General features: G+C 37.6%; 3 protein-coding genes across 10 annotated transcripts; 1 reads left to right on the top strand and 2 right to left on the bottom strand.

The window, feature by feature from the left end:
- Positions 1–9,530: 9,530 nt before the first annotated feature.
- On the top strand, positions 9,531–15,608 carry LOC117620709 (V-type proton ATPase catalytic subunit A). Its single transcript, XM_034350873.1, has 20 exons — positions 9,531–9,844; positions 10,484–10,610; positions 10,754–10,809; positions 10,891–10,947; positions 11,134–11,245; positions 11,348–11,385; positions 11,511–11,612; positions 12,004–12,060; positions 12,158–12,229; positions 12,307–12,408; positions 12,492–12,554; positions 12,637–12,769; positions 13,087–13,193; positions 13,435–13,629; positions 13,873–13,959; positions 14,095–14,199; positions 14,372–14,469; positions 14,598–14,676; positions 15,008–15,096; positions 15,184–15,608. Exons 1-20 carry the CDS (start codon positions 9,767–9,769, stop codon positions 15,296–15,298), a joined length of 1,872 nt encoding a protein of 623 aa, XP_034206764.1. The 5' UTR covers positions 9,531–9,766; the 3' UTR covers positions 15,299–15,608.
- A 761-nt stretch (positions 15,609–16,369) lies between these two features.
- On the bottom strand, positions 16,370–18,378 carry LOC117621070 (protein FAM32A-like). 2 transcript variants are annotated; one of them, XM_034351345.1, is made up of 3 exons: positions 18,166–18,378; positions 17,376–17,532; positions 16,370–16,855 (listed from the first exon to the last, which is right to left on the bottom strand). In XM_034351345.1, exons 2-3 carry the CDS (start codon positions 17,521–17,523, stop codon positions 16,605–16,607), a joined length of 399 nt encoding a protein of 132 aa, XP_034207236.1. In that variant the 5' UTR covers positions 17,524–17,532; positions 18,166–18,378; the 3' UTR covers positions 16,370–16,604. The 2 variants fall into 2 exon arrangements, with proteins under 2 accessions (XP_034207236.1, XP_034207235.1); XM_034351344.1 differs by having other exon boundaries at positions 16,370–16,867; positions 18,166–18,377.
- Positions 18,379–20,588: 2,210 nt separating this feature from the next.
- Positions 20,589–26,153, bottom strand: LOC117621068 (putative pentatricopeptide repeat-containing protein At1g16830). 7 transcript variants are annotated; one of them, XM_034351340.1, is made up of 6 exons: positions 25,879–26,153; positions 25,482–25,690; positions 22,948–25,040; positions 21,602–21,715; positions 21,415–21,487; positions 20,589–21,219 (listed from the first exon to the last, which is right to left on the bottom strand). In XM_034351340.1, the coding sequence occupies exon 3, from the start codon at positions 25,022–25,024 to the stop codon at positions 23,033–23,035; it is 1,992 nt and encodes a 663-aa protein (XP_034207231.1). In that variant the 5' UTR covers positions 25,025–25,040; positions 25,482–25,690; positions 25,879–26,153; the 3' UTR covers positions 20,589–21,219; positions 21,415–21,487; positions 21,602–21,715; positions 22,948–23,032. The 7 variants fall into 7 exon arrangements, with proteins under 7 accessions (XP_034207231.1, XP_034207229.1, XP_034207232.1 ...); XM_034351338.1 differs by having other exon boundaries at positions 20,589–21,216; XM_034351341.1 differs by having other exon boundaries at positions 20,589–21,142.
- Positions 26,154–26,187: the final 34 nt, after the last annotated feature.

The following is a 26,187-nucleotide window of genomic DNA, read 5'->3' as shown; positions in this document are numbered from 1 at the left end:
CATCCCCCACCTTTCCACTTCATACTTTTTGAGGAGCAGTAAAACTTTGTATTGCTCCTGGTAATTGGGAAGTTGGGCTCCACTTTTAAAGGTACTGGGCCTATAATGTTGCATAATTGAACTCGCCAACAAGAAGGGTTTACTTCATGTTGAGGAGGTGTATTAGGCGTACAATCCTCCTCCGGTTCAATAGTAACTCTGCAAGTAATCAGATGGTTATTAAAGACTTTCTCATATAACCCTTCATCATTACAATCTCCCTGCAATTATTGCTTGGAACCTGTCTTGACTTAGGGCTGGAGTTGGTAAGATTTTTATATCTTTTACTGTAAAACAAAATTGTTAGAATTCAGTTACATGAAAAGAAAAAGAAAGAATACTACATTAATTGTGATAGTCACCCATATGTGTAATTTTTTAAAACAATGGACCAATTAACAATTTTTTTTTTCTCTCAAAAAACGATATTATTATTTTGTCTGCGGCAATTAACAATATTATCCTCTCTAACTTTATACTATGTTATGGAAAGAAAAAAATTTATTTTAGGGAGTTGATTTTCCTACTCCTCTTATGTTCATTTACACTCCCTTTGTTTTCTTTTGTTCATTTACCCTCGTTGAATATTCTATTTTATAGTAAAAAGTACTAAAAAAACACAAGGGAGTATAAGAGTATCTCCAATAGTAGTAGCAAACCAAACTCAAATTGAAGTTTGTTGACCTAAGTGGCAATGTGAGAAGCTTTGTTTGCTACTTTAATATTTTGTGCCCTAATAGTCTTTTCAATTCAATTAATGTAATGTTATATCAAAGAATAAAAACATGTGAAAAATATTTATATATTTATTGTTGGAAAAGAAAAAAATGCATGTTTTTAACATTTGCAAAGTAAGTTTTATTTTTCCGAAGTAAAATTAAAGGTTTTGAAGAGCCAATGTCAACTTACTAGTCCTGAAGCAAGAGAAAGAGGTTGCACCTTTGATGATTAAGTTTGACAAGGTTGTTGGAGAGGGTTTTGATGATATAGATCACCTTTAGCATTCTGAAGTTGTTGAAAGAGGTTGTTAGAGATGCTCTAAGTGGACAAAAGGGTAGTAAGGTTTGGGGCACTGTAGCAATTAAGTAAAAAAAGCTTGACAAGAAAAGTGACAATTAAGTCAATGGAGGACTTGAGGCTTCTAGAGAATGACAACTCCGAATTTGTGCATCGCCCAGTTTTTCTAAACTTGAAAACTCCATATGTGTACTCTTGTGATAGAATAATGAATAATATTCTATGTTCATCCTTAATATCCCTTCAGAATCTAACCACTTTTTACGTATCCAATTGAGACAGACTAATCAAGGTGCAAGAAATTGAGCCACGAAAAATGGAGCCTTGGAATACTGCAATAGTTTAAAGACATCCAAGTGCATTTTCTTAATACATCCATATATGGACATCTTTTCAGCTCATCTCCAGAGACTGAAAAGGCGTAAGTGTTTATGTTTAGATGAAATCCCGATAGAAACATCTCGTACAAACTGAGGCAATAATTCTAACTTTTCTATTATCATTCTTGTCTAGCGGCATACAAGAATCTTTAAGCTTTATAGCCAATGAAAACAATTCGTCTCGTGCCTCTTCTATTGTATCAACATTTCGAACAAACTCAAACCCATAACATACAGATTTCAACAAGTCATTGAGATAAATTATACAGCTCCTTTTGTAATAATTTCATAGAGCAATAGCAATGACTTAAGCTCCTCCCCATCTTATCGATTGTAAGAAACACTAGGAAATTCTATTTGTTCATGGGGTTGAATCTTTTTCCCAAACTTCGCAGATTTCATGCGATGCTGATGAAAAGAAACCTCATTAGGGCATAATCCATAGAAACAAATTTTTTTTTAATAATCATTGCGTTCATCTTCCAAACTTGTTAGTGCCTCTCGAGTGAACTCATCCGCTTCGGTGTGCCAGTTCTTGACATCTGTGGAGGCAAAATATCTCAGATCCTGGGTCAAATAATCAAGCCAATCAATTTGGGAATTATTTGATCTAATTGGGAGTTATTTGATTCCTGCCTTAAATTAGGGATTTGATATAAATCAAATCCATAATTACATCAATCTCGCCAAAACAGGGAAGAATAATTCCTTTCCATATGTGGAATTATCCTTCGGAAACCCTAGTCTCTAAGGCTCCTATAAATACATGGCTATGCACAAGGGTTGAGGTATGTCCAAATTTCTATTTGAAACTCTGCAGAAATTCTCTCTCACAAACCCGATCAGCCGTACTCTTTCCCTCTCTCACATAAAGCTCTAACCACCACACACGGCTTCGGCCACCCGGTTCTCACCCTAGAGAAATCTCCATCCAATTGTTAGCTATTGTTTTCCTACAAACACTTGACCTAACTTAGGCATCGAAGGGCATTTGACTAGCACCCCTCGGGTATGGTCCTCTTGTTCCGATTTGTTTTGCAAGGAGAAAGAGAAATGAAGAAGATGACGAAATCTTAGATGAATATTCTTGAGGGACGAAAATCGCTCCCACAACATCAAGATGAACTATTTTACAATTTATTTCAACTTCATCAACAATACGCTTCATCATGTCTTTTGTAGCTTCTACATTCTTCAATTGGCTCCTTAGATTTTCAAGGTTGCTTTTGTAGTGAATTAGATAAATAACTCACTTGACTTCCAACTTCCATTATTGCATGAATAATTGCTTTTCTAGATACGTAGTTAAAGTTAATATAAAACTCGATGCGATGAATGATTAAGATGACGCATCACTCTAAGGAATCCAAATGTAGATTAAGAGAGAAAACACAAGTGAAAACTCAATGATAGATAACTTGTCATTCTAAGAAATCCATAAACGAAAAAAGAGTTAGAAAACATGAAGAAATCATTCTTCTAAAAAGCCAAAAACTATCAAATTCTCTCAAATATGGATGTTCCATTCCATAAGGGATGATGGATTTATGTAGTGTGGTCATGAAACAACCCTCCACGAATAGGTTAACCCTCATTATAACTTAACCTAGATACATACTTAGATTTATTGTAAAAGTCGATGCGATCAATGATTAAGATGAATCTAGTATGAACTTTGAATAAGGAATTAACCATTTTTGAACAAACCCAAAATCATAGCATACATATTACAACAAGTCCCCGAGATAAACTGCACAGCTCCCCCCTGTAATAATTCAATACAACGAGAATAATGGCTTAAGCTCCTCCCCATCTAATCGATTGTTAGAAACAGTGGGAAACTTATTTTGTTCATGGAGTTGGATCTTTTTCGCCAACTTTGCTGATTTTCTACGACACTGATGATAGGAAACCATATTAGGGCATAATCCATAGAAACACTTTGTTTTTTCATGGCATTAATCTTTCAAACTTGTTTGTGCCTCTCAAGTGAACTTATCCGCTTCGGTGTGCCAGTTCTCGACATCAGCATGGACTCTTTTACTTTTTCTTTCAACTTCATCAACAATACGCTTAATAGTCTCTTTTGCAGCTTTTACATTTTTAATTGGCACCTTACATTTTCAAGGGTGCTTTGTAATGAATTAGATAAATAACCCAGTTGACGTCCAACTTCCATTATTGCATGAATAACAGCTTATTAGATAGGTAGTAAAAGTTAAAGTAAAACTCAACGCGATGAATGATTAATATGATGCATCACTCTAAGGAATCCAAATGTAGATTAAAAGAGAAAACACAAGGGAACACCCAATGATAGCTAACTTGTTGTTGGGGCTTTTTGTTCCAGCAGCCTAACGGATGGGCTTGGGCTGCCATAAGAAGAGAAGTGAGCAAAATTCCCCAAGTGCCTGGGTTCGATACCAAGCGCCTGGAAGAGTGTTTTTCACAGAATCTGATGAAACTGTTACGCAAACACTCTCAGGCTTTCTTCACTAATAGCCCAAACAAACTTAACCAGTTTTGCGGAAGAGCTTGGCTTGGAGAGCATGTGGCATGGGAGCTAGGCTTTCACAGGTTTAGCAATTTTGAGAGAGAGAGAGATGAGTTTTCCTATGGAGGATGGAGGTTTAGAGCAGGCAAAGGAAGGTTTGGCTGGTTTCCTTCCTAATGGAGGAAGAAAAACGAATGGAGGAGGAGATGGGTGGCTTGAGTAGATTTCCAGTTGCTTGACAATGCTTGGTCGAGCTCTGGAAGTGGGTTGGTTTTTCTGGGTAGCAGAAGTCCTCCTTTTATAGCCACTAAGGGTTCTAATTCCGTCATACTTCCCTCCCTCTTTCCATTGTTTTCCCCCACTTCGTCCTCTTTGATGAATTCCGTCCGCCCAAGACATATGGGTAAGGAACCCATTTGTGGTTTCAAGGTTTCGGTCTTGCTGGCCTCTTCTCAAAGAGGTGAAGAGCCGCCTGCTTTTCTCTCGACGTTTCCTATGCAAGCTGCCAGGACAATGGAAGGGAAAGGAGCTGTGCTTTACTCGACGGGTAAACCCCTTACTCATGTGGATTTCCTCTGGTTTTTTGAGAGGGTCGCCGTTGACTCTCCTGGATAGGGACAAACACGCTTGGCCAGATATTTTACAGGGAGCTTGGGCTGGGCCTTTCTTTCCTAGGCTTTGAATGGATGATATGTCGTTCTGGTCAATTTACTGGGCTTTTCGTCAGGCTGCCGGAAGCAGCCTGCCAATTGTGTCTTAACAGCGCGTTTAGTCCTTCTAAATGTCCCAGCCTTTCCTAACAGGCTCTACACTTTTTTTCTAAGGTATTGGGTCATGCTCTCTCTTCTCTCATGCTAACCCATGTGTTTCGGGCCGAGGAAATAGGCTTGAGTTTCGGGTCCCCCAAGTGATCCGAAACTACCATTCCCTTGGCTCGTCAATGAGTCCTGTGAAAGCCCGTAGCCATCCATACCACAACCCGTTCAAGCAAGCCCCGGGTAATTTTGGTGGCTTGGGTCCACCTAAGCTTGTAACACATCTTGGTGTTGGCATGGCGGTTCCGACACCTATGCTTGTGCTTGGATTTTTATCCCATCATCATAAGCCATAGCCGAGTTCAATAGGAGTGAGCATGTTTTTGTAGAGTTAGCATGTTTTGGGTCTCCCCGCACGTGCTTGTTTGACGTAGCATGTGGCCCGTAGCTCGTATTAATTTGTTCCCTAAATTTTCTTGTGTTCATTTGGTCCTTATTGGGCCAATAATCACCTTGGGCTTAGCCCCTTGGATTTTTTGGGCCTCAACATTAGCCCCCTTGATTATTGGGGCCATGAGCAAACGGTGAGATGGGCCAAATAATCAAACCTGGCCCAAAAGGAATCAAACCTCTGTCACTGACGTGCCTTCTCGTTTCCCGCGTATGTGCTGCCATGATTGTCTTCCAGCAGTCTCGCCTATTCCCCAGGTACGCTTCCATCACACCTGTTTTATTATTATACTTTATATTTTTTTTCTTTTTCTTCTCTTTTCTCTTCGACTTCCTTTTTTTTGCAGGCGTGACACCCGCATCCCTCGCCTTCTCCTTTTCATTATCGCTGGCCTTCATTCGCGCACAGGTCTGGAGGGTTTCGAAAGAACATTGCAGAGGGGTGCCATCCATAACTACCGATCGGTTACGCTTGGAGAAACCGCTCGTACCCACCGGGAGAAGCCACCGATTTGCTTTAAAATCCCTCATTCTCCTCTAGTTTCTTCTCCAATCTGACAGAAAAGAACCGCAGGTTCGGCAGAATCACCTTGCAGGACGCGAAGCCACTCCGAGAGCAAGAATCGCCAGACAGCCCCCCTTCGTTTCGATTTCGGCTAGCCGCTGGAAAGAATTACCAAATACAGTGGTAAGCACTTCTCCTTCTCTTTGCCATTCGTGTTTCTCTGTTCTGTTGTTGCATATACTTTCGCACAGACATCAGGGAGTGAAAATCCCCTCCTTTTTGTTTTTTTTTTGTTTTCTCCCTTTTTTCTTTTGGAGAACAGTACCCCCCCTTCGCAGTCCCCTTTTCTTATACTTGAAAATCGGGCCACTGATTGGGGGTTTTAAACTTTTAACCAATAACAACCATTCTTATGCGAATTCAAAACCTTTAAGCTGTATCTGACCAAAGTGGAGAAGCCATAAGCACTTACATCGACCCTGCAGTTTCCTTCCAAGTAATTGTTCTCTTGTGGCTTGGTTTAATTTTGCATCGAATAGCCCCTCCGAATGATGGTGTTGCATTAGTTCTGCTGTTAGCGTATTCTTGGCATGAAATCCTGTAGATGTATGTATGCCCAATGGTCGTGAAGGTGCTGGAACCTACATGTTATTACGACTATTTCCTTATTCCTCTCTCTCCTTTTTTTTTTGCAGGTATCTGTGACCTTATTAGCTTTGACATGGCAGCCATCCTTCCACCAATCATTCTTCTAAAAAGCAAAAAACTATCAAATTCTCTCAAATATGGTTGTTCCATTCTATAAGGGATGATGGATTTATGTAGTGTGGTCATGAAACAACGCTCCATGAATAGGTTAATCCTCATTATAACTTAACCTAGATACATACTTAGATTTAATGTAAAAGTGTATGCGATCAATGATTAAGATGAATCTACTATGACCTTTGAATAAGGATGCTATGAACCATTTTTGAACAAACCCAAAACCATAGCGTACATATTACAACAAGTCCCTAAGAAAAATTATACAGCTCCCCTCATAATAATTCCACACAACAAGAACAATGGCTTAACCTCCTCTCCATCCAATCGATTGTTAGAAGCAGTGGGAAACTCTACTTGTTCATGTAGTTGGATTTTTTATTATCAACTTTGCTGATTTCCTATGACGCTGATGATAGGAAACCTTTTCTTTCAACTTCATCAACAATGCGTTAAATAGTGTCTTTTGCAGCTTCTACATTCTTCAATTGGCTCCTTAGATTTTCAAGGTTGCTTTTGTAGTGAATTAGATAAATAACCCACTTGACGTTCAACTTCCATTATTGCATGAAAAATTGCTTTCTTTATACGTAGTCAAAGTTAATGTAAAATTCGATGCAATGAATGATTAAGATGACGCATCACTCTAAGGAATCCAAATGTAGATTAAGAGAGAAAACACAAGGGAACACTCAATGATAGATAACTTGTAACTCTTAGGAATCCGCCAAAGAGAAAAGAGTTAGAAAACATGAAGAAATTATTCTTCTCAAAAGCCAAAAACTAGCAAATTGTCTCAAATATGGATGTTCCATTCCATAAGGGATGATGGATTTATGCAGTGTGGTCATGAAACAATGTTCCATGAATAGGTTGATCTTTATTATAACTTAAACTAGATACATACTTAGATTTAAAGTAAAAGTCGATGCGATCAATGATTAAGATGAATTTAGTATAAACTTTGAATAAGAATGCTATTATCCATTTTTGAACAAACCCAAACTCATAGCATACATATTAGAACCATTATCTTCTTCTTCTTTTTCTTCCACTTCTTCTGTTATTTGTTGTCTTTTTGGTTTTGAACTACTTTGGATCAGTGACTTATCAGGGGAAATCTTCAACTCGATTAGGCATTTCTCGACAATTAAGGAGTTTAATGATTGGACCCTGATAGTGCAAATTTCTGATGAGCAAAAGCCTCGCAGAATTGGCAGATCAGAAAATTTCAAATGCTGCAAGGAATTGAAAGCAATCTCGTAATAATTTCCTGAATCTTCTTCATCTCCGTTGCTTGCCACCATGTCTATCAAGTTTTTACAGTCCCCAACTTCTGACCTTTTGAGTTGATGTAAGCATTTAGCCACCAAATAAGTTGTCAAGTATTTTAGTCCCTCATAACCTCCTACCCCTAAAATGGTTAGGTTCCAAAAGGATATTACGGATGAAGTTGTTTTTTTGTTGTTGGTATAATTGAAATTTTGGGAAGTGTTTTTTAAATTATTTAAGTCTTGAATAATTATTTATAATTGGATGTGGATGAGATCTAATGGCAAGTGATCAAAGTGTTCCTGAATATAAGAAGAGGAATTTAGCTACATGAGCAAATATTGCAAGAGAATTATGTATATCGTCAACTAATTGGAAATGTTGTTTGATTGGTGTACAGACAATGCCCGAATCAAGTCTTTCATGGAATCTTTGATATTTGGAAGCAAAAATCTTCACTTTACCACATTCAAAAAATCTCAACTCTCTGATTAATGACCACTTGAAAACATGCAACCCCCCAGTTAGGGCAGATGTTCAAATTTTGCAAGTGTTACTTTAGAGAACACAATTCAGGTGTCATTTCTACACATTCCTTGTCAATATCAACAATTTCCTCCAATATTCCACATTTCTCGACATGCGACTGTTGTTTTTATTGGATAGATATGCTTTAAATGTTCTGATAAGGTGTAGGCAACAAATTATTTTAATAAAAGAAAAATCTCTAATACTTAATAATAATAATAATAAAATTACTAAGAAAATATAAGAAGAGGAATTTAGCTACATGAATACATATTGCAAGGGAATTATGTAACTCGTCAACTAATAAGAAAGGTTGTTGGTATACAGACAATGCCCGAATCAAGTCTTTCTTGAAATCTTGAATATTCGGAAGCAAAAATCTCCACTTTACCACATTCAAAGAATCTCAAATCTTCGAGTAATTGCCACTTAGAAACATGCAACCTCGGATAGAAACACCTTAATTGGGGCCTACAATTAACTAATTAAAAGATACCAAAAAAAAAAAAAACAAAAAAAAAAAGAAAAGGCAAAGGCCACGAGTGAACATGTGCTGAGAGACTATAATTCAATTACATGTTAGAAAAAAACAGAATACATTGGAAATACATAAAATGTGATGGTCACCCATATGTGTGACATGCGACAAGAGGCTGGAATTTAATTACATGTTATGAAAAAAAATGAATACATTGGAAATGCATTAAATATGAGAGTCACCCATATGTGTAATTTTTTCAACCAATGGACCAAGTAACAATATTAATATATTATCCTCTCTCACTCTGAAAAAAGACTTTATTTTATTGACTTTTTAGCTCTATATATGTAATAGAAAAATAAATGACAATAAAGATGATGAGGACAAACAAGAAACCACACCTAGCATGTGTCACAACCTGACAGCCTTATTTGTTTTTATCCGCATTTAAAATATCCAGATATTTAAATATGTAGATTACAAAAGAACCCTTGTGACTCAGCTATATGTTGGAAAGGGTAGAGGAGAGAGATTGTTGAACACACTTGTGACTTGGATGTTGATAACTGGTCAGGAAAATATATATAGAGTCCAGTGACAGAACAGATCCAAAAAACAAAAAACAAAATAAAAAAACCACTTTCCAGGAAACATCCTACATCAGGCACGTGGCAAAATTCCGTTGGCTTCTGGTTCCTCACATTTTAATACGTATCACCAATTATATCTCACCACGTCAGCAGTTAAATGGGCCAAGCTGTGGGACCCCAGCTACGTGGCAGGTCGCAACCGGAACGCGTGTAGTTATAGATAATACAGTCGGCCGCAGCAGATCAGGCCCTCTATTCTCCCTCTGATACCGATTATACCATCCCATATCTACAGTCCGGGGTCCTCCAAAACAGCTTCTCTCTCTTTATCTCTCTCTCTGTTCTTCGGTCTGTAAATTTCTCTCTCTCTCTCTCTCTCTCTCTCTCTCTCTCCCTATCCATCTTCTCCGTAATTGGGTTGGACCCCTAAAGGGTTTTGGTCGAGCTTTGTACCTCAGATCTCGAATTTTCGGTCCGATCCGTGCCCAAAATGCCGGCGGTGTACGGTTCCCGATTGACCACATTTGAGGACTCCGAGAAGGAGAGCGAGTATGGCTACGTCCGCAAGGTTCGTTCCGCTTCCCTACTCGATTCGAACGGATCCGATTCATCTTCTTCAGTTTCCTTGAATTCGATATTCAATTCGATCTGTTTTGTTTGTGTTCTAATTGATTTTTTAAGTGGTTGGATCAGTGCTCTGTTGGTCTGTATTTTGTAATTTTTGCGATTTTATGGTTGAATGAAATGGCTTAGTTGTGTTTAATTGATCCAAGTAGTGGCATTTGTATGTTCGTTGTGATCAGTATGTTTGATTGCTTGATGAGTTTAGCAGATACGATTTGCAGTTATCAAAAAATTGGGTGATTGATTAATCGGAGTAGAAAGATACTGAAATCTAATATGAAATGCTATGAAAAGACTTCACCTGATTCATTTACTGCTATTTGTGTGTTGGAGCAGCAAAAGTTGAGTACTTTTCTGCTGCTTTAATCACGAGTCATATCGATCTTCTCCTTTTTGGGTTTGTTGATCATGAGTTATAGTGTTATCATGTGTCTATGACCTGGTTAATTATGTATCTTTGTTATGTTTATTTGTTTACTGCCATAATTATTGTTTTATTATTACTGTTGTAGCTGAGAGTTGAGAAGTTTGTTTTTGCGTGAATTGCTTCTGGCTAATTGGATTTAGCAAATATAATTGACAGGTCTCAGGACCAGTCGTTGTCGCAGATGGCATGGCTGGAGCTGCTATGTACGAGCTGGTTCGTGTTGGACATGATAATTTGATTGGTGAAATTATTCGGTTAGAAGGAGATTCTGCCACAATCCAAGGTTACTTGTTTCTTCATGTTCATGCTTTCTTGTTTGCATTCATATCTGTTCGTGTTTGGCTTCCCTCATTTCAATAAAAGAAATCATTTGCTAATATTTATTGGCTTGGTATAACCATAAGTTATTTTCCATGACCATTTCAGTTTATGAGGAAACAGCTGGGTTGATGGTGAACGATCCTGTTCTACGTACTCGGAAGGTGAGTCTGTCATCTTATTTGACCCTCTTTGTTTTATGTTGCTTTAGCTGAATCAGCTAATAATTGATTTTGATGTTTCAGCCTTTATCAGTGGAGTTGGGACCTGGAATATTGGGAAATATTTTTGACGGAATCCAGGTTTGTTTGAACATTACTTTGAAGCTATTTTTTTTTTGGTTTTGCAGACTAATTTATTCTATTTATTACTTTGCATTCTCTTTAGCCAAATAACGAACCTTGAGAATTTTGAGAAAACTTTATTAATTGGTGCAATTTTTTATGCTTACCTGCTTCTTATTTTATTATCTTTTTTTATCATGGCAGAGGCCTTTGAAAACTATTGCAAAGATATCTGGTGATGTCTATATCCCACGTGGTGTATCTGTTCCAGCTCTTGACAAAGATATACTTTGGGAGTTTCAGCCCAAAAAAATAGGTAACCTAATTCAAATTTGTGTATCTGTTTAGCGGTGATTATTAAATTCATTGTTAATATGGTGAGTTCGATTTTGAAATTCATTTCCACCACTGATGGCAGGTGAAGGTGATACTCTCACTGGTGGAGACTTGTATGCTGTAAGTTTTGTAGCATTGAACTATTGGATTTGTGAAGGACTTTATGAAGGATATTGTACTACTTGAGTATGATCATTTTCTTTCGAGTTGAATCTAAATCTAGGATGGCATTTTTGGCATTGCAGACTGTCTTTGAAAATAGTCTGATGGAGCACCATGTTGCGCTTCCTCCTGATGCAATGGGCAAAATTACTTACGTCGCACCACCTGGTCAATATTCATTGAAGGTTTGACTGACTTTTGAATTACTATTTTGGTATCCCATTCTGTGACCATCATTGTCAACTGACATTGTAGTATGTTTGGAGTATGTTTATACATTTGCATGTATTCAAATTATACAGGGTTCTGTATACAGCATGTCTTTGACTAGATTAGAGAGAGAGAGTATATAATAACTTTATATATGTACCTGGTGGATTTTTGAAATCATGGTCTGAAAGCTAGAAGACATTGGAACTCATATTTCCATGAAATTGTATACAAGGAGAATTATAATTTGAAATTTGTCCATGATGCGTACTCCTCTTGGACATAATGTATCCTTTTTAAACTCATGAGATACATGTTCGGCAGCTTTTTCACCAATGCATTGACTCCTCCTATATGCATTTGCAGGATACTGTGTTAGAGCTTGAGTTTCAAGGTGTCAAAAAGAAATTTACTATGCTTCAGGTTTGTATAGTTTGCTCAGTGGGTTGTGCCTTGAGATTGTTCATACACTATGGTTCGTCATTGTAAACTATATTTTATTTGGTATGCATATTTGCAGACATGGCCTGTACGTACACCAAGGCCTGTTGCATCAAAGGTTGCTGCTGATACCCCTCTACTCACTGGACAGGTACATTAAATGTTTCTTCTATCGACTCTTTTTATGTTTTGGGATTAGTGGTTCCTGACAACTTTGTTTTATATCAGCGTGTTCTTGATGCCCTTTTCCCCTCTGTTCTTGGTGGGACGTGTGCCATTCCTGGGGCTTTTGGTTGTGGAAAAACGGTTATTAGTCAAGCTCTTTCAAAGGTACACATATTGATTAATTATGAGAGATTTCCTATTGTTATTTATACACTGGACTTCACAGTAGATGTTTTGCTTGTGTGCAGTACTCTAACTCAGACACTGTAGTTTATGTTGGCTGTGGAGAACGTGGAAATGAAATGGCCGAGGTATGTTGTGCTAAAATCAGATCATTATTTACCTATTTCGACTGTCTTGGATTTGATCAAGTCAAAGTAATCAATGTTGCAGGTGCTTATGGATTTTCCTCAATTGACCATGACTTTGCCTGATGGCCGTGAAGAATCTGTGATGAAGCGCACAACACTTGTGGCCAACACTTCTAACATGCCTGTGGCTGCTCGTGAAGCTTCAATTTATACTGGTAAACCTTAATTGCTGTCTCACTAAGCTTTCACTAATCTAATAAAGAACTTTAGAGTGTGAGAGGATGATATTTTATTCTTATAAAAGTGCTTGATTTCATTCTACTTCATCACCTTCAGTGGTCCATTACATAGGCCAGCAACAAGCATAGAGATTGACTGTGGCTCAGATAGGAATTGAACTTTTCTATAGATTTTTTTCTGTGAAAAATTACTTAGATTTGCTGAAGTTACTGGTCTTCTGGTGAGTTTGAGTCTAATTATTATTTTAGGAATTGGTTTCATATTCTTCAACTTGTGTCCTTGAAATTTTCAGGAATCACTATTGCTGAATACTTCAGAGATATGGGTTACAATGTCAGCATGATGGCAGATTCAACTTCTCGATGGGCTGAAGCATTGCGTGAGATTTCTGGGCGGCTGGTAATTCTCATCCTTTTTTTTTTTTTTGGTTATTCAGAAAGATGCTATTTAATTGATTTATACTCTCTCTCTCTCTCTATCACACACACACACATACCCACCCACCCACCCACAAGCAGACACAAAAATTATGTCATATGGCTTATTTTCGTTCACACACCCCTTAGGAAGCTTTCATATTTTCCTTCTATAAATGAAATATTATTTTCATCCTTTAATGGCATTTGTCTTGCTTTTACAGGCAGAAATGCCAGCAGATAGTGGATATCCTGCTTATTTGGCAGCTCGTTTAGCATCATTTTATGAACGTGCGGGTAAAGTGAAATGTCTTGGTGGACCAGAGCGTACTGGTAGTGTGACTATTGTTGGTGCTGTTTCTCCCCCAGGAGGAGATTTCTCAGATCCAGTGACATCTGCAACCCTTAGCATTGTACAGGTATAATTTGCAATGCCATTTTTATGCATGAAATTATAGCTAATAGGAAGCTTCTTGTTGATGCCTTGCAAGTGTCTGCCTTGTTAAGTCATGAATGCACCAGATTTATGAGCTTGAGAGCAGCAAGAATAAGACATTTGATTCGTTCCACCAGTAGGGGTCTATTTCTCCTGGGAAAAGACGACCTTGATTATCTTACCTTAATCTTTTACTCTCATTAATGATTTTTTGCCCTTTTTGCAGGTTTTCTGGGGTCTGGACAAAAAACTTGCCCAGAGGAAGCATTTTCCTTCTGTGAACTGGCTTATTTCCTACTCTAAGTACTCAACAGTATGTTCATTAACTGTTATCCCTTATCATTTATGAAAGGCGGCCCCTTTTTTGGTGTCACTGATTGAAACCATTTTTGATCGTTCATTCCTTTTTGTTGATTGTTTGACTTGTTTCTCTGTGTGTTGTTTATAGGCATTGGAGTCTTTCTATGATCAATTTGATCCTGATTTTATCAACATCAGGACAAAGGCACGTGAGGTTTTGCAACGAGAAGATGATCTGAATGAAATTGTCCAAGTAAGTCTTTTTTGCTTGTACTATGAATTAGGGGGTTCTTCAATCCTAAGGACAGAAACCATCCTATATATTTGCATGTTACTTCTCTAACACTCAACTACAAATTACTGTAAACATTAAAGAGTGGGGTGATGTTTTAGGCTGCCCGAAATTGATGTCTTGGTTACTGCAGCTTGTAGGAAAGGATGCTTTGGCTGAAGGAGATAAGATCACCTTAGAAACTGCAAAGCTTTTGAGGGAGGATTATCTCGCACAGAATGCATTTACTCCGTGAGTTCCAGCTCTGTAGTCCTGTTGAACTATACCTGTTCTAATTATCCATATCATCTTTTCTTTGTTATTTTTGGTTGGGCCTGGTAAGCTTATTGATCTTTTACATGATTTGCATGGCTGGACAGATATGACAAATTCTGCCCGTTCTACAAGTCTGTTTGGATGATGCGGAATATCATTCATTACTTTAATCTGGCCAATCAGGTGAACTGTTTATCCTTTTCTTTCCTTTCTTTTTATGACCTACTATTTCTGCATTAGCTTATGTTCGGTATGTCTGAAGAATCGCGTCTAGGTTGATTGAGTTTTTTCTTTCCTGTTCATATAGTAAGGGTAATGATGGATATTAATATTATCATTGCTATACATATTTTTTTACCCGGAACTAACTCCTAGAAGGGTGCAATGGATAAAAATTAAGTAGTTTATTTATCATACATAGAGAACTTCTGAGTTCAACTGAAAATAGCAAAGCAAATTGAATGAGCAGTGGTTGTGGGTCCTTTATTGATATGATGTGGTTCTTAATATGCAGGCAGTAGAGAAAGCAGCTGGTATGGATGGTCAAAAGATAAGTTACAGCCTAATCAAGCACCGTTTGGGAGATCTCTTTTACCGCCTTGTGTAAGTAACATTATAATGCTGAACAGGAGGGAACATTTCAATAATTTATAGGAAGCAAGTCTTTAACCCCTTTATGGTGGTGTGCAGGTCGCAAAAATTTGAGGATCCGGCAGAAGGGGAAGAAGTAATTGTGGGAAAATTTAAGAAGCTACACGAGGACCTGACAAGTGGTTTCCGCGCTCTTGAGGATGAAACCCGATGATTGAACAGCTCAAAACAAAGAGTTTTAGATTATTCGAGTGGCCGTTATAAATTGCGTGGTGATGCAGTTTGAGTTACCGTGGATTCTTTTTGTTGTGCATGAAGAACGACAGTTTTAGGTTTTGTTGTGCCACCACTTTTGCTTTGATCATTTAGCAGTTGTTCTAGTTGGAATGTGTAGTTATAGTTTTAATTATTGTATTCCTGTCGTTCCCTTGGGGTTTTTGTTCCCACAATAAGAGACTAGATCCCATTCCTTATTAATGTATTTAAGCAATAAGGTAAGTTGTGTGATTTCCATTTATCATTTATTGGTTCTTTCGGCGGTCCCCATTTCTCTCTTCTGCATGTCTATTTTAGTCTGGAAATGAAGGCACACAGAGAGTAAAAGGAAAAGGAATAACAAACATGCCCTTGTTAAGACGATCCAAAAATCCCCTTCCGTTTTCTGATACATTAATGTGCAATACTGAAATATGGTCACATGGTATGATCAACCTAAACATGTTAAATCATGAGCGGATTGAAAAACCACATGATGGTGTTACAGGTCTCACCAAAAATTCGCTTATGTTTCCCATCCTTTTTCTCCGAGTAGCACCATTTGGAAAATAATTTGGGTCAGGTGGTTAGTTTGGTTTGAATCATTGTATAGCTGGGCTGTGGAAGAAGTAATTAGTAGTTCTAGCTCCAAACCTAGAGCTCGGTAAATTGGTAAGGTACCTTCTATTAGTCAACACATTCCCGATGTTTACCCCTGGCATGCTTGCCTTACAGAGTCTCAATCCATGACCTTTTTGAAGGGCCATGAGCTATATACGCTTACGGAGCCTCGACTTTTATAGTGGTCAATTCCACTTAATTTGTACACCTAAACCAGACAAGAAATATCCATGCTACCTGCTAGATCTCGAGCAGGCTAGCAAGATTAAAACGCATTGAACTGGCAAAAACAAAAGAGAGAGATTATTAAGGCCGTGCAATCATCCTCCAGACACGAAGAGACTACTACTAGGAAGCAAGTTACTGCTTTCAGCCAAGCAATGAAATTGAGATGGCCGTAGAATATGAAGGCTTAGAAGGACATGCAAACTTCATAAGGGCTAAAAACGTTAATGATACCACAAAAGCAAGGTGCAAATAAAATGTCATTAGCAATCTACACAGATCTGATCAGAAACCGCCATATAGAATACAAATCATAAATTCAACGTCCACATGAACTAGACCATACATATAGCACTAGCTTCAAAATGACAAATGAGACGGTTGATCCTTTGGCTTTCATATTCAACGACTTCCCAGGTTTAGCCAGGGCCAACTTTAGGAATGTCATAGTGCTCACTCATGTTTGCCAGATACTGGTTGAAGTCTTGAATTCTGTCACGGTGGGATTTATTCGCTGTCTTGGCCATCCTATGAGTGTCAATTCTCTCTCTCTGCTCTATATATCGTCTCTCTGCAGGTGTGAGATGATCATCATAATGAGGAGCCTTCCCCTCCTCACCTGATTTGTTGGCATCATTTATTTCTTCCTCATCAGGGTTCGTTGATAGTTCTGTAGTTCCACCTACACCCATTGAATGATTAAATTCAAACAAAAGGAATAATTTTGGAAACTAAAATGGGATGATGAAAAGGAACCCAGATAAACATCATCATAATATTTCAATTCAAAAACAGTATTGAATTTTGTTACTAGGTTGGCTCTTGCTTAGTAAGAAAAACTGCGTTGCATAGAATGATACTATGACCAAATCAAAGAAATTAGCATCATTGACTGATCATTAAGTATTTCAGTAGTAATGGCATTAAGTATTACAGTAGTACTGGAGGGTACTAGTGATCCCAGAACCATTGATCACACACAGAATTGATAAAATATATAGTAAACTAAAAATTAATCTGAAGTTAGAGAACAGTTCTCTTCATTTCTGTTTGTGTTTTTACACACATATCTGACCAAACCTTTCTCAATTTGCATGACAATAAAAAGAGGTAAAAAGGCAGCTTATTAAACCTAGAAAAGAAAAAAGAAAGAAAGAAGACTTCAACTTGATATCAAAAGGATGACTTACCAGCTGAGAGCTCATTTTCTGTGACGAGAGATGTTTGATCTTGATGTTTCTTATGTTTCTTTTTCTTCTTCATTCCAGGAGCCTTCACATCTAGAGCCTTTCCCTTAAGCTTCAGCTTCCCACCAACAACATTCTCATATGATGACATTTTCCTTGTCTATAAGATAAGAAAGCAAAAATTTATGCTCTAGATCACAAAATTGAAAACAATGCACAAAAAGAGTATATGCACATGGAAGAGAGCATTCATAAGTGGAAAGAATGAGCTCTCAAAACACAGGTACTCACAGGACAACTATGCACTGCCCCAATAATCAAAGTGGGTAAATTGGTGAAGCAACAAGTAATAATAATTTGTTGTTGAATCCACATTAACCCAACTCATGCTACACAATAAAGCTCAATTGAACTTGAAAAAACCCTACTTTCAGGTAATTGGGGTGGCAGAAAGAATCAATTTTACCCTTATCTGAGAACCCATGAAACCAGAAGAATAAATAAACAAATAAACCAATTTGTTCCATAATGAGATCCCAATTTCAGCCAAATGGCTCCTAATCCAACAAGACAACAGAAATCAATTGATTCATGAACCTTTTTCTTCCTTGGCAACTGACAACTTAATAATAAAATCCTTCAAATTCAAGAAATACATAACATAACCCAAAAGAAAATCGTGATCTCCTCAACTGGAAAAAAACAGAGAAAACATAGTAGATTAAGAAAAATGGGCACAAATTCTCAGATGAATATAGAGAAAGCAAAAAAGCAGCGAACCCTAGGATCGTACCTCCAAACAAAGGAAAACTGGTGCTCAGTCGCTTAGAAATTTGACCAAAGATTAATTCTTTCCAGTTTTCTGATTCAATAATCAAGCCACGAACGGAATGATTTGGATTCGTTTGGACTCGGAAGACTGATTTTTTGAGTTCTTCCTTGTGTCTGAAACCCGGGACCCAACTTTTAATTTTGTCCGTTTTATTGGCCAGGAATTTTGCTACCCTTTTTACTGACCTTATTTATATATTTTTCTAAGTTTACCGGCCTTTATAAATCACGGCAAAAATAAATGAAAATACAAATTCGAAAAAAATAAAATAAAATAAAAAAGGATGAGAAAAATAGCAAAATTTAAAATTTAAAAATTAAATCAAAAGTAAATTGAGTAACAAAAAGCCATGCTGGCAGATGGTAAAATTCTTGACGGTAAAAAGTTGAATTTTGTCGGGTACGCTAATATATATATATATATATATATAATATATTTGTAATTTAAGTTGTTCTTAAGATTTTATGAATATATATATTTGTTCGTAAGATATTACCATATATGTAAGTTGTTTCTTCTCCTGATATGAATTAGGAGTTGATGTTTCCTATTTAAGTTGTTTCTTCCCTGATGAATTAGGAGGACTTGATGTTTCCTTTTGAGGGTGTTGTTTTTCCTTGTTCAACAAGCATTATTTTTTATCCAAAAGACGAAAAGGAAACATATGTTTTCCTTTTTGAAATGGGGTTTATTAGTTATGTTTACTATATAAAGAGGTGTTTGGGGGTGTGATTTGTTACAATTCACCAAATCATTCACTCAAACTCAACCAATCTCTCTCTCTCTCTCTCTCTCTCTCTCTCTCTCTCTCTCTCTCTCTCTCTCATACACAACGAACAAGAAGTAATGGGCAGGCAGCTTACTTTCGGAGTATTATTAACTTGTACATGTAATCGATGCAAGAAGGATAAGAAAAAAGCGGGCGCGTTGGAGACAGAAATAATGGGCGTGTTGAAGAACTTTGATGGCGTGCGTATGAGAGAGTTTGACTTCGGCCAAGGCAAGTTGGTGGTGGAAGTGGCAGACAATACTACTACTAGTGATTCAAACCTACTCATTAAGGCGCTTCAAAAGATTGAGAACGCGCATAGCGTAGACCTCATGAACATGGAAGCTGGTGGTGGCAAACCCAAAAAAGCTGTCACGTTCATATTGCCTGAAAAGGAGGAGGAGGAGGAGGAAGAATCTGATGCTGATGATGATGATGATGATCTTGGCTTGCATGATGATGATGATGAGGTTGATGATCCTCATTTGCATGATGATGAGATGCCCAAGGTTAGCATGGGAGAGATTGATAAAAAAGGTAAAGAAAAAATTGGATGGACACAAGGTAGAGGCAATGGTGGAGGCAAGCGTCGGACGGCCAAGATGAGTCAGATGGGCCAGATGAGCCATGTGGGTCAGGTGGGCCAGATGAGCCATGTGGGTCAGATGGATCAGATGGGCCTTATGGGCCGGGTGGGTTATATGGGCCAGATGGGTGGTTGTTATATGGGGCCCGTGGGTAGCTATCCAGTGGGTCCAGCAGCACAAGGGATGATGGGGTATGGGTATGGGTATGGGTATGGCAATTATTATAACCAAAACCAAGGGCAATACATGAACATGATGCCGGCGACGAGGATGGATGAAGGGAGAGCAAACTGGAATGATAATGATATGAATAACAACATGCCAATGCCATCACAGCAAGAGCAAGCAATGGATCCTTATACTTACTTCAGTGAAGAAAATGCTAATGGCTGCTCTATCATGTAACTCTTTCTTTTTTAGGTATAGCTCATCTCCTAATTCTAAGATTTTTTTATTTCCTTTTTTTTAAGTTTTTATAGTCGAATTAGTTGTTGTGCCAAATTTCGTATAACAGTAAAAGTAATCATCATTAGTTATTGACTTGGTAAGTCTTTTATATAATTTACCTTTTTTCCTCTTTTACATGTTCTTAGTATTACTTACTTGAAATGAGGAAGCCGTTTCGTTAGATACATCAATAATTGGGAGAAGGAATTGGAATTGAATCAACTACTACTTCTAATACCCATCATCTTCCCCCTCCCCTTTCCCTTTCCAAATAAGTAAACATGTCATCAGGTTACACAAGGTTGTGTACATTCAGTTGTTGTATATATGTGTTTGAATGTTTGAACTCGTTACTAAGGCCTCGTTTGGTTCACGGAACGACTTTGAGAGAAAATCATTTCCCATGTCATTTCCCAAGAGATGGGAAATAAAAGATTCATTTCCCACGTTTGGTAATGCTGGGAAAGTAACCGTGAGATAACACTTTATTTCATTTCCCATATTTGTTTTGAGTAGGAATGGAAAACAAAATTTGTATAAATTTTCAATTATACCCATATTAAATTAAATAAAAAAAAGAATGTTTTTAATGATATATTGTAATTCTAAATTGTTAATGGGGACAAAATAGTCATGGAAAATGTGTATTTAATATTAGTTCATTTCCCTAAACTTTCCCATGAGGAGAGAAAACAAAACCCAAGTTGGAAGGATGACTTCACTTTCCCCCATACTTTCCCATGAGCCAGGTAACGATTTCTCATGCCTGGACTTACCAAACATGAGAAAGTAATTGATTTCCCATCCCCAAGTCTCCTTTCCCATAAACCAAACAGGGCTTAAGTGCCTCCGAGTTCCAAGGTACACAAACTCGTTTTCAAAATAAGAGGTGGATTTTTCAGACCCAAAAAATGGTGTCCAAGAGGCTTGCTTAGTAGGGGCAAGAGACAACGATATATGCCAGCACCATACACCCAGAACAGCATCAGAGATTCCAAGGCTTGGCTCTCAATATCATCCGATCGAGATTAATTGGAACGTGGAACTTGGATTACTTTCCCTTCTATGCTCAACTCTAGATTCACTTCTACATCCCCTTGGAATGGAACTTGTTTGACATAAACCTCATCTGCATCTGCATGGTCAGCAACGACTTATCTTTTTCTTTTTGGTGAAACGACTTATTAGCCTTCCCTTGATTTTATTAGCCTGCTAAAGTATATAGACTAGATTTACGCTCCACTAGAGATGCAAGCTACCATGGCCTCATTGCACAAAATCAACAAAGAGGACAAAGCACAGCTCAACTCTCACTCCCCATGTTTAGCAAAAAGCAGGGAGACAATTACTCCGGTACATATGCATCTGCACAATCTATTATTGACAAGATAAAATTAAAACACTCACCATTCTGTGGTTTTTACAAAGGCTTGTCTTTGTTGTTTTCCCATATACGTGGTCGTAGTGTAGGGAGGACTATCTGTGAAGATATGGAGAGATGAGACCTCTTTTTTTCAGCCAACGTATATTTATCAAACTATACAATACATATAATTAAGGAGAATCACATCATAAGTTTCAGGAAAACAAACACCTCATGTGGAGCTTTTCTCCAAATCAAGCATTCGACATTTGCTTTGAAAAAATTCTTGCCTTTGCCTGCCATATCATATACTTGATGCTCCACCACCAAACTATAAAGTGCTAGCTGAAAAATACGACAAATGACAACGGGTATAAATGAGAAGAAAAGAGCAGATGAATCAATTGAGAAATTTCAGCCACTGCAGAAAGCATCCAGCCTTTCCATGGATTTTACCTTGAAATTCTAGCACTCTTGCAAATTTTGGTTAAAATCCAGGACTTCGACATTGCAAAGTTATTATTAGTATTATTATTTTTGTTCAAGACATGTCATATGAACATTTCATAATATTTATCCAAAGAACCTAAACAGTAAGCCCTTTTTAACCCATGCTCATTGAGCATCCACTGTCCACAATAACTACCAGGAACATGACCAACATATATTAATATTCACCAAGGAAAAAGCATCCCTCAAAATAGGGAAATCACTAGTTGACAAACTTAGAACACACCTTCAGAAACTTTGCAGAAGTATGGTTACTAAATTCACAATTTCATTTAGGCAAACTAGTTTTGAGATTTATAGGATGGTTGACGAGGCATATGTCGGGAGAAGTATAAATGGATGGCACCCTGACCAAGCAACCCCAACAAATATAAAAGCCAGCTAACAGAGTAAGTACAATGAATCATAGTGAGATGAAGCATGAACTGAAACAAGTGAAGCATGAAAAAGCCATGATTAGATGAGATCCATTAAAATGAAGAAACCGTTCTAATGTTCAGTCATGAGGATCCAGATGAAGGAAGTATATAATCTGCATCTTGAATTACCACCTTTTTATTTACTCCAATAATTGGTAACTAGCAGTGAGTTGTACCATCTGTAAAAGTCATAAATACGTAAAATTATAAGGTATGGTACCTTTTCCCCTAATTACTAATAAAACAAGTTCCCCTTTTATTTTGTTAGAATAATATGTTTGTTCAATTCTAATTTGTGCACCTAATAAGTAATAATTGACTATTTAATGATACACAAACTTGTGTGTGAATTAGAATGTCCATTTATGAAATTTTATGTAGTAACATTTGTAAGAAACAAGTGAAAGCCACAAGAGTTTAGGAATGAGAAAAAAGCTCTTGGTTGAAGTAACCACAACTAGCATAGTTAAGGTGATAGTTAGGTTGATGTAATTGAGTTGAATTTATGATACTACCTACGACCAGGAAATCCAAAAGAAATTCACGAATTCAAATTGAATGATTACATTTAAAATAAACCCTAAAGGCCAAAAGAAATTTAAACATAACCAATTGGACAGGATACAAAATTTAAGTTACAAAAATTACCTTTAGAATTCTAGACGAAATAGCATTCAAAATCGTGAATTTCCAAGAAAAGACATTCAAGAGGCATATCTTAACCATATAAGTCTCAACCTATCGAAGCAGCCACATCACAGAAGTCTTCAGAACCAGATGTCTCCACATGTAGATCAGTTTCTGAATAAGCATCTGAAAATGTAATGTGACCATCATCTCCTTTCACACCTTCAACAACTTCATCGGGAAATAATTCATGCATTACCTCACCAGATATCAAACCCAAATTTCTCATCTCAATCCATAGGTCAATAACTGAAATCAAATGATATGATCTACAAAGAAATTTTGATAATCTCAGGACAGTATTGTAGCTCAGTTGTACTTTCGCTTCAATCATCTCTTGTAGCATTAAATTAACCATATTAAGATCTCTTTCTTTAACAAATCCAGAGACCATTACATTGTAAGTATATTCATTAGGAGTCAAACCAACCTCCTTCATTTGGCGATAAAGTGAACAAGCCTCTTCAGTTCTACCACCCATGAAAAGTCCACGAATGGTAACTGCATAAGCTACAACATCAAGTGCATACCTCTCTGCAACTACTTTCTTAAATATGCTAATGGCTCTATCAAATTTACGAACCTTTATAAGCCCATCTATAAGAACAGTATGAATATGAGCATCCTGACCAGGGTAATTCATGACAATCCCATGGTACACATCAACTGCTTGGTCAACTCTTCTAGCTTTACATAGTCCACTTAATAATCCAACAAAAGTATACTTGTCTGCTGTAAAACCTCTATCGAGCATAACCTTATAAAACTTCACAGCCAGAGCCGGAAACCCCGATTTACAGAAATAACTGAGAAGTGAGTTGCATACTAATAAGTCAGCTTCTATTTCAAGTCCGCAAACCAACTTGGGGAACAGAGAAAACCTCCTGGAAGAACATATGGCGGATAACAATGAACAGAACGTATACGAATCGGGAGACAATTTTCGTGATCGCATGCCAACAAAAACATCAATAGCATCATTGTACCTCCCAACCTTGGTGAGGGAGTCTATTAACACATTACAAAGAACCAGATCAGGGGCATCTCCTTTAGATTCCATAATACTTAAAACGTTGAATGCATCGTGAACCATGTGAGACTTTAAAAATCCTCTGATTAAAGTCGTGTACGTTACAATATTAGGAGAAGAACCAGTCTCAACCATCTTGTCCAATAATTTACCAGCAACATCAAGTCTCTGCAATCGACAAAACCCATGGATTAACATACTCCAAACATTTACAGACATAGAGACGCCCAAAGTAATCATTAGACCCAAAACTTGATGCGCCTCCACTATATTACCCATTTTGCAAAAACAGTTCAAAAGCATCTCAAATGTCTCAACTTTTGGGTGATACCCCCACCGCAACATCATTCTCAATACATCTCCAATATGGAACAAATCATTGAACTTGCATAAATTACACAGCATAATATTAAAAGTCACAAAATTTGGCACTTGGGTCTCTTTCAGAGACTTAATAGCTAAATCACCACGCCCAATTTTGAACGATACATCAATGATTACATTACGCACAAACGTGTTTGGAGTAAAACCATAAGCACCCATTTGCTCAATTGCCTCAAAGACCATCTCATACATTCTGCCACGCCAATAAATCCTCAGCAAGAGCAAAAATGTCTGAGATTTTATAACACACCCTATACTCGCTAATTCCCTAACAACCGATTTAACTGTTTTGTACCGTTCCATCACGCGCTTGATCACACCAACCATGTGGTCAAACACAATCCTATTGTGAAAAAAATTAGGTTGTTGAGCACACCACAAAAAGAATCTCAAGGCAATCAAATCCGAAGGGCAGTTCAATAAAGTGGAATGCACATTCTGATGAGTGAGAGTGCATTTACTTCTTTCTGGGTCAAGATTTTCCCGGAAAATTTTCTTGGTTTTGTTAGTTGGGCATACCTTTGGAGATGAAAAGTGGCAGATTGGCAACATGCGCAGTGCTCTGATGATTTGGTTTGGCCCTTTGTGTAGAAAACACAACCTAAATCTCCATACTTTTTCCATCAAAGTTTGATTTTTCCTGCAAACCAAGCACTACATAAGAAATTTACAGGAGAGGGTGAAATTACTTTTTGGTCCCATAAATACACAAATTGAATGAAAATGAGAAGGTATATATAGCATTGTAATCAAAACTGAGTGACTATATAAAATTTTGAATGTCCCTACGAATAGAAACGACCTTGTTAATAAGGATAGGAGTAGGAGATGGAAAGCTTTGGTAGGCAAACTACACCTCCGATGATAAGGAAAAGAAGGGTAGGGTAGTTTCAACAAATGTTACATCTAATAAAATTTGAATGCTTCCAGTTCATTTTGCAATCGTTTGTTGTTCCACCCAGCATACTTTCTGTAACTCAATCTCCCCTGATATTAAAATTGCCCTATTTTCCCCGCAATTCTTTTCCTTTTGAGCGATAAATATTCAATAGGAAAAAAGTAAATAAATAAATGCACTTACTTTCATCTGCCCACCACTGAGAGCCCGTGAATATCTGGGTTACTGCAGCTTGTATGAAATGAAGCTTTAGATGAAAAATAAATAGGTTTTGGTTGGCCCTTTGGGGATTGGGAGCAAATAAGCAAAACAAGCCTCCAAGATTGGCTGGGAACTGCTGAACTGGGACTGTGAGGTGAGTGAGGTTCCAAATACATCTGCCAACACACCACCTGCTACAATCAATAGTGGCTAAACTAATCACATGCACCATATAATTAAAGACTTGATTTTTCAGCTAAGATATCCAGATACTGCTTCAAACTACAAAAAACATGGTGAAGATGAAAACTCCAAGCCCTTACTATGGTGACGTCGAAAGTAAAGCAAGAAAAGCATAAATAGAAAGAGCTTGAAATACCTGAGGAGGAGAGGAGCCGATTGAAGAACAAAAATGGAGGTGAGGTGGGGTGTTGAGGTGGGTTTGAAGAGAAACAATGAGGAGGAGGAAGAGAAGCGACGTTAGAGAAATGGAGTTGAAGACGGCTGGGCAAAATATGGAATTTGGATTGGACGCCTAGGCGTTTCGTCGGGCTGGGCTACGCGCTTGTTGGCTAAAATATATAGCTACAAAAAAAGTTTTGGGCTCTGCAAGACTATGGTCGGGCTGGTAGATGAGGTATATGGCAGCTCCAAGGCTAGCCTCTAGGGTTTCTGGCTAGCTTCAACG

Source organism: Prunus dulcis, chromosome 3 (genome assembly GCF_902201215.1).
Source record: "Prunus dulcis chromosome 3, ALMONDv2, whole genome shotgun sequence".
NCBI lineage: Eukaryota > Viridiplantae > Streptophyta > Magnoliopsida > Rosales > Rosaceae > Prunus > Prunus dulcis.
Note: the sequence above shows the minus strand (reverse complement) of the source record. Positions and strands in the feature narration are given on the sequence as shown.